At 35.1% G+C, this 20729-nt stretch overlaps 1 protein-coding gene across 1 annotated transcript; it reads left to right on the top strand.

Moving 5' to 3' along the window:
• Positions 1-1265: 1265 nt before the first annotated feature.
• Positions 1266-4557, top strand: LOC108365976 (probable serine/threonine-protein kinase DDB_G0282963; the record flags this gene model as incomplete). The annotated part of the gene is made up of 1 exon (XM_017620221.1): positions 1266-4557. A coding segment is annotated over exon 1 (2994 nt), but the record flags the coding sequence as incomplete, so codon positions are not given.
• Positions 4558-20729: the final 16172 nt, after the last annotated feature.

Here is a 20729-nt window from a genome sequence, read left to right as displayed (position 1 = left end):
CTGTTAGGGAGTAACAACGATTATATTACATGCCGCAAATTGCATAACTGCAAATCACGCTGCAACCACAAAGAGGCGACAACGAAGAAACGCTATACAAAAGCCACAGTAGCAAAAGAAAGGTGTTGCAGATCAAAGTTGTAAGCAAAAGAACAAAGTAAATAGACGAAGTCAGCCAGGCAGCTAAGCAGCTGGGCAAACGAAGAGGTGTCAGAGCAGCACCGGCAGATGCGGAAAAGCAAGCTCGGCGAGGAAGACACGTCGTAAAAACTGCCAACTGATTTTGCATAGGCCACAACGCGTCGTACGCAGGGGCCCAAGAGGCTGCGAGAAAGATCAACAATTGTGTGGTTACAACAAAGGTGAGGAAAAGAAGGAAAAAGAAAAATAAGAATCAGAAAAACAAGTAATCAAACGATTTGCAATCAGCAGCAATTTAAAGCATTTAGACAGGTAGACTACGAGCGACGAAAGATCCTAAATTCGATCAAACACAAAAAAGAGAAACGTNAATGATATATAATTCTCTATTCTTCGGAAGTATACTTTAGCCGTAAAAGGGGTGTAAAGAAAACATGTTTGCCTATTTATATATAAGATTTAGCCTTTGGCTTACTCTTTATAACCCTATTTTGTACGCTTTGTAAAACCATTAAAAATTAACATTTTACAACTTTTTACTATCTTTACAGACACAATAAAAATCATAAAAACACTCGAAATTATAAAACTACGAACTCTGCACAACCCAGCTGCAAGGGTTAGTAAAAAATACAATAAATCAAATAATCACCTGCAGTTTTATTGCAATAATTGCTACTTAAAATTGCAAACACTTATAAAGAAAAAAGTCGTTATAAGATCAAAAGTACAGCGATGGGCTTTCGCAAAAACGATAAGAGGAAACAATGAAATCAACCAAAGAAAAATATAAAGTCATCAAATAAGGAAGTGCATGAAGAAAATTGCAAATGCAGACGAGTCTATCTAGTGACTAACGTGTACATATGTACATATGTTATGTAAGTGTGTATAACTAACTGTTAGGGAGTAACAACGATTATATTACATGCCGCAAATTGCATAACTGCATATCACGCTACAACCACAAAGAAGCGACAACGAAGAAACGCTACACAAAAGCCGCAGTAGCAGAAGAAAGGTGTTGCAGATCAAAGTTGTAAGCAAAAGAACAAAGTAAATAGACGAAGTCAGCCAGGCAGCTAAGCAGCTAAGCAGCTAGGCAAACGAAGAGGTGTCAGATGCGGAAAAGCAAGCTCGGCGAGGAAGACACGTCGTAAAAACTGCCAACTGATTTTGCATAGGCCACAACGCGTCGTACGCAGGGGCCAAGAGGCTGCGAGAAAGATCAACAATTGTGTGGTTACAACAAAGGTGAGGAAAAGAAGGAAAAAGAAAAATAAGAATCAGAAAAACAAGTAATCAAACGATTTGCAATCAGCAGCAATTTAAAGCATTTAGACAGGTAGACTACGAGCGACGAAAGATCCTAAATTCGATCAAACACAAAAAAGAGAAACGTACAAAACCAAAACTACAATAATGGCAACTAAAACTGTTATAAACACGAGTGCGACACCAGCGCGTGGCATCTCAATTGTAATTGACCAAGACCAAGCAACAAAGCGACAACAACAAGAACAACAACAGCAGCAGCAGCAGCAGCAGCACCGGCCACTCATCGTCAATTGTCAACAAGAAACGTTAAGGCCGTCACAGAAAGCGGAAAATGGCAAGATCACAATCTATCAGAATACAAGTACAACAACTACAACACAAATGGCACCAACACCATCGACGGCAATAACTAGAACAGTGGTCACAAAATTGCAGCCACAGCAAAGTAAATTGGTGGCAACAACAAAAGAAACTACAATGCGAATTGGTGTTAACGATGATAATAATTACCTGAATGATGATGAACGTACAAATAGCAATGATACTGTCACTCATTACGAACGCGCCAATGATGAGCGCATGCAACGTCGTTTGTTTACCATACAAAGTGGTGAGTACGTCAACGATCAGAAAACTAGTTATTCCACAATCAAGCAAACAATAACAACATCTACAGCAGTTCCAAATTTTCCACAACTGCTATTGAAAGTGGCGAGTGAGAGAGGAAAAGCCAATAATGGACAGAGCAATCGTGGCGGCGCCAACTCCGAAGAAATGCGCAAAACGGATGGAAACGAAGATAGTTCAGTTGGCGCTAGAATTACTGTTGGAAAATCGCAAGTAAATAGAAATGTTGCCGAGGCAGAGGCCGAGTCTGCAGGTGTTGCGAGCATAAATGACCAAAATAGAAAGAGCGCCGCGACAAGCTCGTCTGCGACTATGGCAAATACGAAAACAACAATAAAAACGACCATAAATGGTCAAACCAGCCAGCGCGGCCCAATGATCATACAGTGCAATGGTGATGATGAACATCATCACGGCAAGAGCGTAGAGCATAATGAAGATGCACATAAGCGAGCAAATAATAATATTGATCATAATCATGTTGGATCACTTGTTGTGGCTGCGGCTGCGACTGCGACTGCGACTGCGTCTACGAATGTGGCTTCTAATATATATCACGACGAAAGTTGTGTGACTAGTGTTGTTGGAAATGGTCAAAACGCGTTTGAACGTATTTGTCCGAATGGCTTTGGCGGTAGCGAACGCGATCACCATGAAGCTGGCAGTGGTCTGCGCAATGCAGATGTCCAACAGCAGCTGGAAAGCACAGACGTGAACGCGAAGTCGAATGCGATCGCCGCGAATAGTTCAATCACGGCAACGAAAGCAGATTGTGCAAGTGCACTCACCGAAACAGAAACAGAAACAGATACTCTGCGCAGACGCAATACTGATCAAACAAATGCGGATTCTACGCAATTGCATGTGCTGAAGATACAAATTAAACCAGAAAAAGTGAATAAACATAACAAAAACCAGGTGACAGTGGTGACCCTTAACGAGGCACAAGTCCCACAAGAACAAAATCCCACAAAAATAAGTCAATCTAAAGAATTAACACATAAAATTCCAGTGCACATAACAGAAACTATTGAAGAGAAAAATTGTGCGCGTCCACTAACAACGACGGGTGAAAGTGCGAACGATCTACATTCGAGAAACGACGAGAAAATGGTGCAAAAGCCAATTACATCGATGTCGTTAACGGCAACGCCATTGGCAACCACATTGACATCGACGACAATTCTGAATTCGGGCGCGGTAACCGTGTCGGGCGGGAATGCAAATGCAAGCGCAAACGCAAATGCAAACTTGAATTCGAATGCAGGCGCAATGGCTAACGGTAAATATAACGGTAATGGCAATAGTAACGGACACGCTAGTAGCAACGCGATCACCTCGGGCAATACAACCGTCACCGAACTAAATGTGTCACATCCTTCGTACTTGTACTATGTTATGTCGAGCGGCCAGTTTTCGCCTTGCGATACTTTAGACAGTGGCACTGGCAGTGATCTGGAGAGCAATGGCAATCTAACACCTGGAACACCGTCACCGCAGAGCAAACTGCAGAGTACACTTGAGAAATTAAACGCAGCGGCTAACTGCTCTTCACAGAAGGGTTTAGATGGCACTGCACCCAAAATGGAATTACATCTGAAGGCCACCAAAATTCGCTTAAATGGCAGCGTTAAGAAGTCGGCGCTGGACTCGTCCAACTCCGTTAACAGCAAATCGCATACAAATGGTGATCATGCACGCGCTGGCAGTTTCACGGATAGCGAGGAAAGCGAATCGTCTTCCCTCAGCTGTGATTCGCTTCACTCCACCGAATTCATACGCCAGTCTTCCGTTTCGCCAACAACTCAGAAAGCCTGCGGCAATGCCGCAACAGCCGCGCGTGTCAAAATGTTGGGCGCCTTTCTGCCAGATTCTTTGTTGCGCGATATACGCGATCGAAAATTTCCTACAAATGATTTTGAGGCGAAATATGGCGATGGTGGTAGTAGTGGTAGTGGTGGTGGTGGTGGCGGTGGTAGTGCAGGCAGCGCTGATGGCGGCAGTGATGTCGATGCGGATGCACATACAACTACTTTGCCAAATGCGCTCAACGAACCGGACTATATTAATATTGAACATGTGAAATTCTTAAAGGAACGCAATAGCAACAATATTGGCATTAACAATACGCACCATAATAAACGCGCTTCGCTGCCAAATAAAACATTCATTTTAAACGCGGAAAACGGTACATTCGTCGATACAAAAATGAACTCGATGCCGCGCAAATACGAAGCAGATAAATATTACGATTTCCATGTGAAGGAGCATGAAAATTTCCGTAGTTTCGATATTGGTGCTGCAGCCAATCTTGGGGGTGATGATTTGGAAAGTCTTTCCGAATACGAAACAAAAAGCTTGCACGACGATGCCTTCGCGGGCTATAAGGATATACGTTGCGGTTCGGCCACATCGACAATACGCTCGTCGAAGGGAACGGTGCGCGGCGTCAAGAATCGTGTGCGCAATGGAATAGCCACATTCTTGCAACTACAGCAATCAAATGTGAAGGTGAGTTGGAAAAATATTTAATTTTTTATTTGTCTTAAAATATAATTTAAGCGTTAAATCAAATGTACCGCCTTTCGCTGCCTTTCTACTACTTCTACTTCTAACTGCTATAACTTCCGAAGTACTTTGAATTTCGAAATAAAACATTCTTAATTTCCTTTTTTTCAGGGTGGTTTAACCCCCCAAGAAAAGCAGTTAGTTGAAAACATCTGACCTTAACTGTGATTTAAAGTAAATTTAACTTTGCATTCTTTTTAGCAAATTAAACTCAAAAACTGCTGGCTTATATACACATTTTAAATTTTAACTCTATGTTAATTTCTAACTCTTTGCCGTATAATGTAATTTATGAAACTAAACTCCGAGTTAAAGTATCAAGCTCTTTACATATGAATCTACCATTTTTTCAGAGTATTTTGAACTGTAGAGAAACTTAAAAGAATTCGTAAAGATCTCATCCGATTTTTTTGTCGAATTTTCTAAAATTAAATAAACTGTGCACACTTCGATTCTTATATGAAATTTCGGAAGAAAATCGGTAAAGCAATGAAAATAATGCTGCAATGTGAAGAATTTCTTGCAGTATTTTTTCAGAATATTCTTTATTTTTTGTACAGAAATTTCTTAACGAGGTCGTGTCAACCACTTCATAGAATTTTCCTTGAAGATTCGTAAAAAATCGTTACATAAATGAGAAACTCCTAAAGATTTCGTTAAGATTTCGGGAGCTTTGGTTTCCAGGGTTGTTATACTTCGTTTACAATATTTTACGAGTTTAAGAGTTAACTCTTTTTTGCCAGTTAACTTTTCTTTTTTTATACTCAAAATCAACAGTTAACTACCGAACATGAGTTAACTTCTTCCTCATTTTCTTGATTGGCGCAGTAACTGCCTAAGCCATTTTGGCCGAGTCCAACAAAGCGCGCCAGTCGTTGCTCTTTTGCTGCGTTTCGACACGTATAAGGATTATAAATACCTTACAATGATATAGTGTTTACGAAAATCCTTGACATGGCGAAATTATCTGGGTACACTTCACCTTGGCGCATTCTATTGTAACCTAAATTATTTTCGATAGCATTATCTTTATTAATATGCGGTGAACATCCGATCCCTTTCTATTATTATCTTACTTATCGATATTGTTATGTCTCTAATCCATATTTATCGACTTCGATCTCTGTAAAAATCGTTCTGTATTTGTATTCACATTCGCAACGATATTTCTCCACCTATTTGCAACTATTATGTGGTTTATGCATTTTTTCATTTAAAGCAGCTCTGTTGAACTGCTATATCAAAAATGCTGTCTTATTTCCTTTGGTAGTGTACAATTATCGAGAATAAGGTGATAATAACCTAAGCTACATTTTGTCAAAGAAGTTTTACAACAAAAACCACGTCTTGCATCGCTCTATTCAATCCAGTCTACTTAAAAGCACCCACATATGATTAATTCCTCTTCTCCGTGTATTTTGAGTAGAATGCAATTTCTCACAATTTTTCATTTGACAGTTATCTGATTACAGCAGCTGTGAATCACGTTGCTTTCCCACGTACAACCTCATTTTTACCTAACCAAAAAATAAAGTAAAATTTTGTCAAACAAAAAATCTGTCACAACTCAATTTATAAAGCCACACATTTGCACAATTGTTAGACAGACACAAAAAGACTTAAACAGCTGATTGACATGAAAATAATGCAGAAAAAAGGAATGATAAACGAAGTTGCCTTCAAAACAAAGAATTGACAACCTTGCTGTATAATAATGCAAACAATTGTTATATTCGAAAACCTTTCAGCTAATCAAATTTATGTACATGAAATTGTAGGTTTTTATGCAACTATGAATGTAAATATTTGTGTAAATGCATACACATATGTATGTACACCTCTACATTTAACTTGTTCGAATGCTATGGGTCATTGTTAAATGGACTAAAATGTATGGAAAACGGTCACATATCGGCGAAATACTGGCGTACAATGAATTTATATGAATTGAGCCAAATATTGCAATTAATAAATGAGGTAAATGAGTGATAAAAACGTGTTGTAGTCACATATTGCGATTTAAAGTGCTTCATTTTTAATCTGGGTTTGTAATTTTAGGCCTTAACATTTTTCTCTATTTTGAGCGTAAACAAAAGACTTAAGCAGCGAACCTAAAAATATTTGCTTTATACAACAATCGTTCATTCGATTCGATATTATGCAAATACTTTCTCTATAGCGGCTTTTAGTCGATTTTTGATCATTTACAATATACTGATCATAACTAGCTACAAATTGTTGATGCTATAGACCAAATAACCGACTCACAGTGTGGAAAATTAATTTTTTTTGACAAAATCGAATATCTCGAGAAGGGGAGCAGGTAGCGAAGTGGTGGTATTTTATAGCTTTTGAGATGAAAAATTAAGGAAAAGTAATCTCGTTGGATTAAAAAAAAAAACCCTGTTCTTTAAAATGCCCTTCAAAAATAGAAGAATTTCAGGATTTTCAATTTTGACATCAAAATTGTAGGCAATGTACTTTTAAAAAATTCTGAAACATATAGTTTGGCTGTTCTTGCAACAAGGGATCAATTTGTATGGTCGGGAGAACCGAAATCCGCATTTACACTTTTTTAAGGTCATACTGTTTTAAGGTGAAAAAAAAACAAAAAATTAGAAGTTTTCAAAAGTAAAATTTTAGATTTTTTGTCTTTTTTTTAATTAAAATGCATTTTTCGGCATTTGCGACCAGAAAAGTATTCCTTTAAGCAAGAACCGCAAAAGTATATGTTTAAAACTATTTAAAAAGTTTATTGCATACTGTCTTCAGGTCAAAAAAAAATTTAAATCCTCTTCATTTTTGAGGTCATTTTAAAGGTCAAGTTAATATTTTTTATCTGCCGAGATATTAGATTTTAATGGAAAAAAGTTTTTTTTTTCCACACTGTGCGGCAGGTGCAATGAACATTACAAAAAAAAAAAAATATTGTGCGTGTGAACACAACTTCAGAGCTGCGCGTGCTTGCTCATTTTTCTTATTTTTATCCGACTAGTTTTCCACTGCCTTCAGCTGCGTATAAATCACTGCCTAAGATTTGTGTAAGATTTTCATAATTTAGATGCAAATAGGTTGTAATAACTGCAGAAAACACGTAAAAATAATGGATTTACATGAAAAAGTGTTTCGAGCAAATATTTTATGTACGTACATACATACATATATGGCAAGTGTAAATATTTGCATACGAAATAGCAGCTGCTATGCAAATACTCGTAAAAATTATTTTTAAATGTGTACAGAGTTTAGCAACATTGTTGCACGATAACGAGGACAACACACCTCTTTGTATGACAATCAGTCAACAGCTTAGGCAGCGTGTCATTAAACCCACGCAAGTGGCATTATTGCCTGCTAGGTGGGGAATTTTGTGGATATTTTTACTCGTTTCACCTAAATTATTTTGACACTCGCAAAGGCATAAAAGAGCCTAAGCAATTTTTGCAAACAAACATACATTTAGGTACATACATACATATGTATGCGTGTGTGTTCATATATGCACATTTTCTCATCAGTTTCCCAGCTGTACAGCATATAGCGCTTCGTTAGTCACTGTACATTGGCTTGTCAGCGTGTCTGAGCGCAAATACCTACATACAAAAAAAAAACCACAGCACCGTCTGCAATTGCAGCTCTCTTATGCATATATAAATAGAGACTTCAAATGTGATTGCACTTGCAACATGCAGCTGCACTCACACCATTCAGCTTACCAAGTGACAGCCTCACACCACATCTTCTTCACCTTCAACCTTCTGCACTGCTGCTATGTTGTTGCTGCTGTCGGTGTTGGTGTTGGTTAATGTTGCATTGTTAGTGCTAATTGTATCATCCTTAACATTTATTTTTATTGCCAGCACGCAGCCTCAAGACACATTTACAAGCACTTACATTTAAATTAATTAATCTTGATTAAGTTTTTATTTATTAATTAAATTAAATAAATGTTGTTAGCTGGTCGTTGGCAGGCTTCATACAAAGCCAAAAAGCGAGTGAATCACTCGCGTTAGACATCTCTGTACGCGTATGTTGTTTTCTTTGTTTTCTTTTTCCCAAGTAGTTTTATTGTTTCTTCGTATGGCTGCATAATAAGTCACGTTTGTTTTTTTTCTCTTACACAGCCGCAGGTGAAAGTAGAAATTTGTGCTCAAGTGTATTTATTTGTGGGCGCCGCGCAATTTCTGTTTATATATTTATATTTCTCACAAGTGCCGCAAAGTCATTGATTTGTTTGGGTGGTTGTTCGAACTGACTGTTATTTGTGTAATTATCGTAAAATTCGAAATAGATGTGATATGAATCTTATTGCCAAATAATTTGACAGTCACGATAAATGGCGGTTTTCGTATCATACAGTCATAGCAGTGAGTATAAGTTCACTAATAGAAATGATGTAACATCGGCCTTACATTTGCTATTCGAATTTTATAAACCTTGCATGAACACGAAATTGTTATATAACCGATGTTTATGATTGCTAGAAGTGAGCTGTGTATATTTAGCCATGCCCGTCGGTCTGTTTGTGAGTGTGGCTACCATATTATTCTTTTTAGGAGTTGAGATTTCTTTTCATATGCTGTTGATCTCAGAATTTAGCTGCTTAAGGTTGGAATATTGTTACCCAGTCGAGGAAATCCTGTTTGGAATTCCTCAATGAGTCTCATTACCAGCCATAATGCAGGTCAGATTAGTAACGGGCCGAGTGTCAATGTTGTAACTTTAACTCCACCCCGCTGTACCATTTATAGTCCCTGACGAACCTCGCCCGGTACCTGAGGCATATATACATTCGCCATTTCCCATAGGTCGCTGAGATGACCGCAAAAGTCATCCTACTTATATAGTGCAAAACAATAAAAAAAGATGAAGAACTGCCTCTTCCTCTTCATGGGTTTTGCTGCTTCTGCAGCATCTGTAAATCTAAACCGGTACCTCCGGCTTTTTAGCATATTTTCGTTTTTTTAGCTCAGTAGACAGTAGATAGTACTTTTTATCAACATTATTTAATTTGCTAAAGCATAATTATTTCAAGAGCACCTTGAATGTGACAAGGAATGAACTTGGTCTGTAGCGATCCTTCCTGCAACTTCGTCCGGCATACAATCACGCTTTATTAGCCTGTGTGCGCGCATCCAAATGAGGTTAGGACTCTTCTGTTTAGCCATTATCTACAGAGCGCTCGCAGCTTGGATTCGGAGGATGTTTATATTCTCCCTTAAAGTCAAAACCTCAGTATGCTAACAAAATGAGCAGCTCAGGACAGATTTGCAAGAAAACCCTTCGTCACACTTTGCCGTAGAGCTGCGAACCATCTATGAAAATTTCAATGGTATCTACCTGGCGGAGTGCAGCAGGTTTGCGATCATACCTCCCTACTTGCGATATCCATAGGCAAGTTTCCATCCGGAACAAAAGTTTGAACACACATCGGCCGTGCTTCCCGATACAAAAACAAATTCATTCGGCATACAGAGTGTTCCAAGAGTGACGGCACTCATTGAGATGCCTCTTGATCGAAGAAGACAAGGGTCATCTTTCACATCGACATTTCCTGAACGAAAACGAGCATCCCGATCGCGTCACTGCTGTTCGCTTAAAAACTCAAAGCGTTCCATTGACCCTGTATAGCATTTTCTAAAGCAAAATGTTGCTAAAATTAAATTTTTAATTTAAAGCATAAAGCTTTGTGCTATGTTAACAAATAGCCTTGTAGATATTCTGTGTACTGCAGTCTTTGAAATGCTTCTCAATTTTTTTTTAAACCAAATTTTAATAATTTTTGTATCAAACAATTCATAAGCTGCAGGAAATGCCTCCTCTTTCAATTATACTAGAGTTAAACTAGAACTCAATCTAGCCTACGTTCGTCGACATTTTGCTAACATTAGTGAGCTGTTCACATTTTTAACTAACGTTATCATTTTCATTTTTCGCTTCAACAGTTTTAAAATAATCTCATTAGCTTCCGTTTATTTATTGCCATACCGCATTTATATTACTAATACATATGTATGTATAATATATAAATGTTTCCATATGAAGTAACCATATTAATTTTATTAAAAATAGGATTAATTTTTGTCTTTTCCCCATATCTTCAATGTGGAAAGCGTAAAATCTTAAATTCAGAGACCCAAAAAAAAAATCTTAAATTAAGAAATTGGTTTGTGTTTCACTTTTACTTCTTATTCGTTTATTTGTCGTGCATTGCTTTACGTTTCTACACAGGTAAATTGATCGTCCGTCCACTGCAAATGATTGGCTATCGCCACAATCACTAATGGAGCAAACTGACATTTATATGTTTGTACGAGTATGGCTTGAATTTGACACTGTGTTTTTTTTATCCAGATGCCAAGCGCTAAATGCATTTGGCCGATCGCGGACAGCTGCACAACTGGTCGACATACTCATATCTTTATAAGTTTTCAATACTTTCTGTGGCAAGACGCACCTTTTCGCTTCTTTTCGTACGCTTGTCCAAATTTTGTATGTTATGCGTATGGCGGCTCTTCTTTGGTGTCTATAAGTATAGAAATATTTTGTGTCTAAGCACACATTTGGTTTATAAATTACTTGGAAAGTGTTGAAGTAAAGTCAAAAGTTTTTTTGCTATTTACGAGTAATATGTATACATATTCGATTACTTAATTTGGAATGTGCTAATACGCAATAATCCAAATGTTGAGGTGTCGAGACTAATTTGTTAGCATGTTTGTTACATTTGGGAAGAGAAAATATTACTTTTCTGCGGATTTGGTTTATGGTTGTTGATATGACAACCATACGAGTGAGAAGTTTAGGAAAGTTACTAAAAAGTGAAAAGTTAAAATTTCGACCGGAAGCGAACATGGACTAGATTACATATACATACATTACATATACTTGAACAGACGCTAGATTACATACACACGATTTTATATGCAAACCTGGTAAGCGCTAGAAATAAAGGAAAGCCTAGTTCTGTCAAGTCAGTCCAAGCACTTTTGAAGAAATCCTGTTTTTGTAAATTTTGTGAATTTAGCCATAATACTAAGTATTCAATTCCAGGCGTTTTCATATAAAGAATCTCAATATAAAAAAATTTAGTTTAGAGAAGGCAAAGGATCTCACGCGATAATGCCTTCTCTAGTCAGAAATTAGTTCGTGCATTCATTTCAGAATTTTTTACGATATGGCACAACTAATATTTGTTATATGAAAACCATAATTTAATTATCCCTACTACCCGCCAGAGTTACAAAATTTTAACCGTGCTACTACTTCACATTTTGGTTCACCATCCCATCTTTCACTAGCCAGCTCGAGTAAATACTTACGCCCTAAGCCAGTTCTTCCACAATATCTTTAAGACTCCAACAACCAGTTCATCCAAGGATCTAAGAGCAGCTTACTTATCCGAAAAAATAGTTATTGCCTGCGGAACCAGATCGGAACTGACCAGCTACCCCCTTCTTGGCGAGTATGTTTTCAACGCCGAATCTTCTTCCAATTCGCTCCTCGAAAAAATTCTTGTTGTGAAAGCGTTTCGGTATTGGATAGTCCTTGAAATTTTCCGTGCTGGTTTCCAACGTTTTGGTACGGCAAAATCTCGTATGCTTCTGTTTATTCAAAGCATTCCGCCTGATTGCATTACTGCTCGTCTGTAGTTTACCAGGAAAACTTCGAATTCAAGATGATTCCCAAGCATTTAACTTGGCTTACTAGAGTCAATGTGATGCCATTAAGCAAAGAGAGTTGTTATTAGGGGGTTTGTTTTTTTAGGTAAACTATAACAGTTTGTCCTTTCGGCCCTCATAGGCTATATTTTAATCCGTAAGGTGGCGCAGAGTTGAGATATTCAGAAAATCTGTATTTATGATCCGATTTTGATGAAATTAAACACGAATGCTGATTTGGATGAGATTAAAAAGGCATACGTGTTTAGAAATCCTTTTACGAGTAAGTAAATTTGCAATTTATGTATTGCGCTTCCCACGGCCATCTTGCATTTTTGGTAATCCGAATGAGAGAATGCTCTTTTAAAATTTTATTAGTATTTTATGTATGTATGTATATCAAGAAATAACTGATGAATTTTCCCAGACAAAAAAATCTTTGATCCATTTACTTGCAAACCCTACGCAGTTCAGATCTATTACTCATTGCATTATTTTCACTTTGTCTGACGCATATTTTAGAAATTTGTTTGCAAAAACTTACAAAACTATAAGCAAAAAAGTTTAAATAATTGACGTCTAAGTGAAATTTACACACCCATGCCATAAAAATTCAACAAGTAAACGATATAATGTAATCAAATTTGATGAAAGCCTGTACCTACAAACATGCATATTTACGTATGCATTTATAGATATGAATATACTCTTATGTGTGTACGAGTACGTATTTTATGCTATAAAAATGTAAGTAAAAAAATGCAAGTAAAATCAACTCAATGTTTGGTTAGCTAAGACGCCGCCTGTTGTACGCGTATCAAAAATTTCATAACTACGTTTACATGTGGATTGAATATACATATATATATATATGTACATATAAATATGTATAGTAACAACAAGTGCAAATTTGCAACAAGCTGCCACAAATTGTGGCGGGGCTGGCTATTGGTTTATTACGTCAACGCCTTGCAACCAATCCCCACCAAATTGGTCCGGTCCGTCTGTTGATCGAACGCATTCATTTTTTCTCACTCGGATCATTTTTGCTTTGGCGTTGATGAAGTATTTTATGCATTTATGTACATATGTTTGTACATACATAGGTACATACGAGTATGTACATAAGTGCATGTCTCTTTGTTAACTTATGCAAACATGGGTAGCTGGTGTTGACGTCGCGTTTGGAAAACTGTAAAATGTAGGACTTACAAATCGGATTAATTTAGCAGCATATTAAGCTGTGGTTTTCAGCATTCATGTGTGCAAATTCAAATGCACTTACATATATACATATGTGTATGTTAGAGCATTCAACATTTTTTAAATAATCGGCAATACTTAGCAAGCCTTCCACTATGTAGTAGACTCGAAAAGGGCCAAAATTTTCTTACAGTATAAATAATAATAGAATTTTTATTAAAATACCAACATACTTTTGGACAAAGTTAGTATAAATCCAAGTTTCAGACTTTCTAAAGTATTAAAAAAAATCAACAAACTTTCGTAGAAATGTTAAGCTTTTTAGATTCATTTCATAGACAGAGTTACCCAATCTTTTTTATTTTTTTGTAGCCCACAAAGTTTCAGCACAATAAAGTGCAGGCTTGAAGTAGCTAGAACTTAAGGTATGACTCATTTTGTTCCAAATAAAAAAAAATCGCGGAACACACTTTGTGTGAAGAAAATGCACAACACCGGGCGAGAAAGTTCGTTGAATTATTTTTTAAATATTGCACAAAGTTCGGAACTTATACTTATATGGTTTTTTGTTAAAGAGTAAACTATGTACATATATTTTCATAAAATAGAACTACAAGTAACAAATCATATTTAACAATATTTTATTCTCAACAATTTTTATTGAGCTTGAGGCCGTTTTTAATGAAAAACTTACTGTGGAAAAGCAACAATATTTTGGAATCCTACTGAAAGAAGTCTGATGAGGAAATGTGATGAATTCCAAAATAGCTATCACTTCTACCATTTTTTCAAATTATTGTTGCTTTTCCACAATAAGTTGTTCATTAAAAACGGCCTAAAGCTTCATTAAAGGTGTTGAATTAATTGTTATAAGACCATAAAATAACGAAAACAATATTTTATTCCACAATAATTTACAAAAAAATGGCCTCAAGTTAAATAAAAATAGTTGAAAAAAATTTATTGTTAAAATTTTCAATATGTAGTGCATTTATAATCTTGGCGCGAGTTGTATTTGCATTTTGTGTACCTATTTATATTTTCATAAAAAATAATTAAAATTAAATAACAAAAAATTTATTATTTTTTTTGCTATTTATTTGGTCTAATAACAAATCATATTCAACAATATTTTATTCCACAATAATTTTTCATAAAAAATCCGCCTCAAGGTAAATAAAAATCGTTGAAAAAAATTTATTGTTAAAATTTTCAATATGTAGTGCATTTATAATCTTGGCACGAGTTGTATTTGCATTATGTGCGCACTTATTTGTTCTGATATTTTTCTCTTTGCATGGATGGCAATTATTTTTTAAGTATGATTTAATTGATTCGATTAACCTTCGTATAAAAATTATGACATGAAAGCATAGTTAGATACGAGTTTGTTAATATTCATTAATTCTTTGCCTGGCGGCGTAAGCTGTTTTTTGTACAAATACTTTGGCAAATTTATTGCGTACCTATTCTCACCTAACTAATTTTGTTTTGCATTAAACTGGATATTTCAAAAGTTTGTTGTTTTATTTTTACAGTATTTAAAATTCAATGCTTATTTGCTTGGAATGAGTAATAGAGAAATACATAAATATAAATAATTTTGTTTCTTGTTTTTTGCCACATCTAACTTGAGTAACAAGTTTTTTTCTATCAAAAATTTATAGCGGCAAGTACTTATTACAAATATATTCAGTGGTGGAACCAGAAATCCGCTTGCACGTATAGAATAGCTGCTGCGAGGGATATTAAAATATCTATGTTTTAAAGAACCGTTTATTAATTCTGAAGCTAAGTAATTGTTTTTTTTTTTTGTTTTGAAATGTGGTCATCGCAACATTGTCGAAAATTAAAGATGTTTGTATGTACATATGTATATTTCTTTCTTCATAGAGATATGTATATTTCAAAGCAACGGCAAGGTACTTTTTCGAGCAACAGAATAATGAAAAATATTTCTAGAGATTCCTCTTAAGAGCTGGATAGTAAGCTTCAAACTGGATAATTTTTGGAAACGTCGAGACTTTTGTTGAATTGTTAAAATTCGTATGCAAAATATTTGTGTGTGTGTTAGGTTTTTAAATGGTTTTCATTAGAATATGTGTTAACCGGAATAAAGCACAAACAGGTAATCCATTAGTTATTTATACATACATATTTAAGCCACATTTGCATGCTTACAACTGTATTTGGATATATTAAAAGTCTATAAGCGTTAATTGCAACTTGTTGCCTTCTAAATAATAGATACATATGGACATTCTACTTTACTTCTCACCGGCTCCATAAGCAAACCGTTTTAGTCACTAGGCATATTTACGCAGCATTTTAGTTAATTTGGTTATGAACAAGAGCAATTCTTAATTTACTTTAATCGATATCACCTCAATACGGTGTAACGCTTAAGCTACATTTAGTGCGTTCCTTTTTTTATACACTGGTATTTATGATTTTACTGTTAAAGCATTTTTTATCGCTACCAGTCGCTCGTTAAAATTGTAAGTAGCATGTTGATTTTTTTTTGCTTTTGATTTCAACATATGAATAGAAGGCAATTATTTCGATTTTGCTGTGTGAAATTCATACCCCAATTATAATGTTGAAAATAATATGGGAGTATGGCAGCAGTCGAATTTTCCATCAAGTATTTAATCAGAAATGCCTACCAGGTATACATATCGAGGGGGTTATATTCAATACTCTCTATCTGCAATTTTCACAAAAACTTCTTTGTGATGTTAGGCCAATCTGGGGCTTACCTGTTATCACTGACGTTAATTCTGACTTTCCAATTTAATAGTAAATTCTTCTGTCAAACGCTATAGAAGGTCAGCATTAATATCACCGATGAGAGTTAAGTCCTAGGTGGATTTTTATATCAGGATCTCATTTTTGTGAAAAGCGCAGATAGAAGGTATTGAATATAAGCCCTCGATATGTACCTTAAAAAATAAACTTATCTTCTTTTGAAAATAATGAAATTAAAACAAATAAAAACGTCTAAGGTCGGGCGAAGCCGAACTTTCAATACCCTGCGCAAGTATTAAATAAAGTTTTTTCGCCTTTCCGAAAACTACCGTTACATGGTAATCAGAGGTGATTTTACCCCTATTTCACACATCTTCGATAAACTTATATAGTTATAAGTGGGCGGTGCCACGCCCATTTTTTAAAATACCTTTATAATGTTACTATTTTTAAGGGATTGTTGTGAGTATCAATTTTGAGTAAATTAGCGTGCTTAAGTAAATTTCGAAATATCGAAGTTTCAAGCATTTCTGAAATTTACCGTTATTTGAAAAGTGGGCCTAATTTTAATCCGATTTCGAAAATTTTCAATGTCTTGCTTTTATGTGACACGTACATAAATGTTACCGAGTTTGGTACAAATTGATCGAACGGTTACCATACCGTGATACACATATGTGGTCGTAAGTGGGCGGTACCACGCGCATTTTCCAAAATTTTGTTGTAAACGTGTTTTTTGCTAAAGAATTATTGCGAACATCAATTTTTAATAAATTAGCTTCATTATTTACCGATTTATCGAAGATATCATATTTCTCTAAGTTATTGTTATATGGGATGTGGGCGTGGTCATTGTCCAATTTTAAAAATTTTCAGCCGTTTGGTATGTTTTACTAAGAGCAACCACTGTGCCAAGTTTGGGGGAATTGGTGGAGCGGTTACCAAGATATACACGTGTGATTATAAGTGAGCGTGGCTACGCCCATTTTTTTTTTTATTATTTTAGGTATAGCCTTTTAATTTGCATATTTTTTCAACGCCAAAGCTAGCGGGGAAATACCAATAATCAAATATACACATATCTGTGCTCTCTAGCTAGAGATATTTTCGATAATTCGCTAAATTTCGTTAATGTCTTCATAAAAATCGATAATAATAAAAATCATAGTAAATAAAAATTAGAAACCCAAAACTTTTGAGCACGTAATATATTCATATGCGAACGCCGTTTACATTTTGAACTTTTATTTTAGGTTAATTTTTTGCGACAAATATCCATAATTACCGTCAACAAACTTGACACCAAACACAATTTTGCGGAAAAGTTAAAAAGAAACAAGAAACTCAATTTCTAAAATTACAGAATTCCCACAACTAAGGATTTGAATTCGTATCTAATTGCATCCGACCAAGCATATACATATTTACATACATAGCAAATGCTTTCCAAAGATCAATGAACTTGTTTTTCAACTGAAATCTTCCGAATCCCCAAGTGACAATGAAGTGAGCAATTCAATTTTATTAGGCTTTCAAGTATTAGCATTCAGAGCTATTCAATCATATTCCCATAAGTCAGTGGTTGCAGCCACTTTGGCAATGAAAGGCTTTCTCGCTAAATGATTCGGCATGATTTGCTTTATTTCTTTCTGCAAAAAAAAAAATATGTTTTTTCCCATCCCAAATAGCCAAATAAATCTGCAGTTTATTTTTATTTTGGTTTGCAAGTGGAAGCGTGTGAATTTTCGATTGCCTGTGACAGTGCTTTAAATATTCGGCTGGTTATTGCTTGTTTTGTTAAATAATTTTTCCCTTATTTTGTATTTTAATAGCCGCAAATTTTATTTGTAAAGCCTTTTCAAACTCTTCAATAATAACGGTGCTTAAAATTAATTTCAACGTCATACAAGATTTCTTAAGACTTATCCACTACTTAATTTGCATAATTTTTTTGGTTTTTGCTTGTGGCAAACAACTTTTGTGTAGCTTCTTCATGTTTTTGTTTTGTTATGTTTGCCTTTTGATTTATAGTTTTGTCTGAAGTGTATGCTTCGTATATTAAGCACGTGTGCTAAATACATACATATTTCTTTGGTTAATTCATACATACATATGTACATAAAAATATCTGCTTTTAATATTGTTTATTTTGCTTTGCGTCTTACGACTGTTGTGTCTAAAGCGGCCACCAATTAATTTTATTCGACTTGACCTTTTAAAAAGCAACATTCAATCAACATTCCAACGAAAAATGAGAATGGCTTAATCTAGTTATTAATCAAAATGAGGAAGCTAAAAATCTAACTTTTTCACAGCTTTAAATTGGTAAAGAAACCCCAAAGGGTTTTTTGAGCAGAAAATTTAATCAATAAACAAAAATATTGAAAATAGTGAAATAATTCTCTATCCGACTCGAATGTTGGCTCTTTCTGGGCTTCATTTGGCTTTAAAGTCTTGTAAGTTCAAAGATCCCACAACCTGTTTAGAATAGGAAGGACAAAGGACATAAAAACTTCAATGTCCTGGGCAACGTTATTATTTATAGCTTTGAGCATTCCTTTCGACCTTCATTCTCTGGCAGGGCGCAGAAAAAACCAAATTTTCCAGTCAAACAAAACTGAGCATCTAACGAATGTTTCATATGGTCCTTAATAATATCAATGTATCCAGAAGCATTTGAATTCACTTTAATAAAGACTAATTACTTGACACTAACTTATGGAATTCCACCTCAGATCAAATGTAACACTTAATGGAAAGGCTGCAATTATTTTCCGGCCAGAAGTATTTGTTATCTCGGAAGCAGTCACCTTTAAAGACTTATTAGCTTATGCCGTCGTCAAGTCGAAGCTTATTAATTACACTGTAGGAACGCTAAAATTACACAAAAATTCTGTATACCGTTTTTCTAGATCATATCATTTTCTTCAGATATTTTCATTTTTAGTTTGCATTGCGAATGAAAAAAACTCAGTGCGTGTAGTCCCTACGCGCGAAAGAAGTCAAACTTAATATAGGAAATTCCAGAAAGAAAGAAATGTGCGACATATGTACATATATACACATATGCATATTATTTTATATACAAAATATATTTATTTTAAATTTTTTTACGAGCTTTTTATTTTTTGTTAAACTGTNTATCATTATCTTTATCTTCATCTTCATCATCTTCATCTTTATTTCAAAGTATTTCTTTTGATACCCATATTGGGATACTTTATTTATTTTAATAAATAATTTTAACTTGATTTTCGTATATATGGCAACCCTTTAAAGAACTAAAATCATGTTACACATCCATAGGTCAAGTCCTTTCATTTGACACCTCATCTTTTAAAATCGTACGAACGATACAGATTTTATGACTCGGTGTTAAATATTTAACGCAAACATCTGCGGCAGAGAAATTTTGAATTCGATTTTTTTAACATGGAACTAAAGCTATGTTGCACACCCGAAGAACGAGGCCTTTCATGTGACGCGTAATTTTTGAAAATCGAACGAGCGATACAGATTTTACGACTCAGTGTTAAATAGGCGTAAAAGCTGTAATAAATAAATAAATATTTAACGCAACCATCTCCGAACTCGTGTAAGAAGTTTCACTTCAAAAATGCAAACTTTAAAATGGTAAATGTTACTCATACGCCATGTTCGAGTATGTGCGCCAGGCACTGGTGTGCCATTCGAGAGATCTGAGGTCGAAGCCTCGCCAGTGGGTTTCTTTTCTTGTTTTTTAAATTCTTTTATTTTTTCACTTAATTTTCTTTAAATTTTACGAATTTATTTTATTTAAAAAATATTTTTTTTTTTTGGATTGGAAATATTCAACGCGTGACTTGCTAGTGGTATCAAAAAAGATGAAGACCTCCAGTGCGATGGAAAGTCTAGTGGAAGACTTCACTTGGCAGTTCCAATTGGTGTCACTTGGCACAAATGCGCACTTTGTTAGACTTGGCCAAATTCGCTTAAGCGATTACGGCGCCAGACAAGAAGTGCATTTATTTACAATTTCCATACAAAATTAGTTTGCTATAAATTCCGAATTTCTGGCGCATTTATTGTAATTGTAATAAATAATAAACTGTAAACATATTCCAATCTAATTCAGTTAATTAAGTTTGTATTTTAAAAAGCACTCGCTTAGTGAAAGTGCTAAATTGTAGTTTCCTAGCCATGCTCTCTATTTAAGTGGACCCCGCGTTGTTGCGTGTGAACTCTGCATCTAGTTATTTCTTAATATGGCATATATATATATATATATATATAGCTAATTTAGATATACACATTGTTTTATTTATAGATTCATATTTTCCGCAATTTTAGCATTTTCATAACGAATTTAATTAACAAATGTTGTAATTTTTCACTCTAGGAAATTGTCTAGTGAAATTTATTTATAAAACGAGCTCATTAAAATAAAAAACTTAAATTAAATGTGCCTTCAGCTATGGCTTCCGGCTCCATTTCGGCACGAAATAGTTAGCCACAACTTACGAG

The sequence above is a fragment of the Rhagoletis zephyria genome, unplaced genomic scaffold (assembly GCF_001687245.7).
Source record: "Rhagoletis zephyria isolate East Lansing unplaced genomic scaffold, Rhagoletis_zephyria_1.1 Rzeph_scaffold_02089, whole genome shotgun sequence".
NCBI classification, from domain to species: Eukaryota; Metazoa; Arthropoda; class Insecta; order Diptera; family Tephritidae; genus Rhagoletis; species Rhagoletis zephyria.
This window is presented reverse-complemented; position numbering and strand designations above follow the sequence as displayed.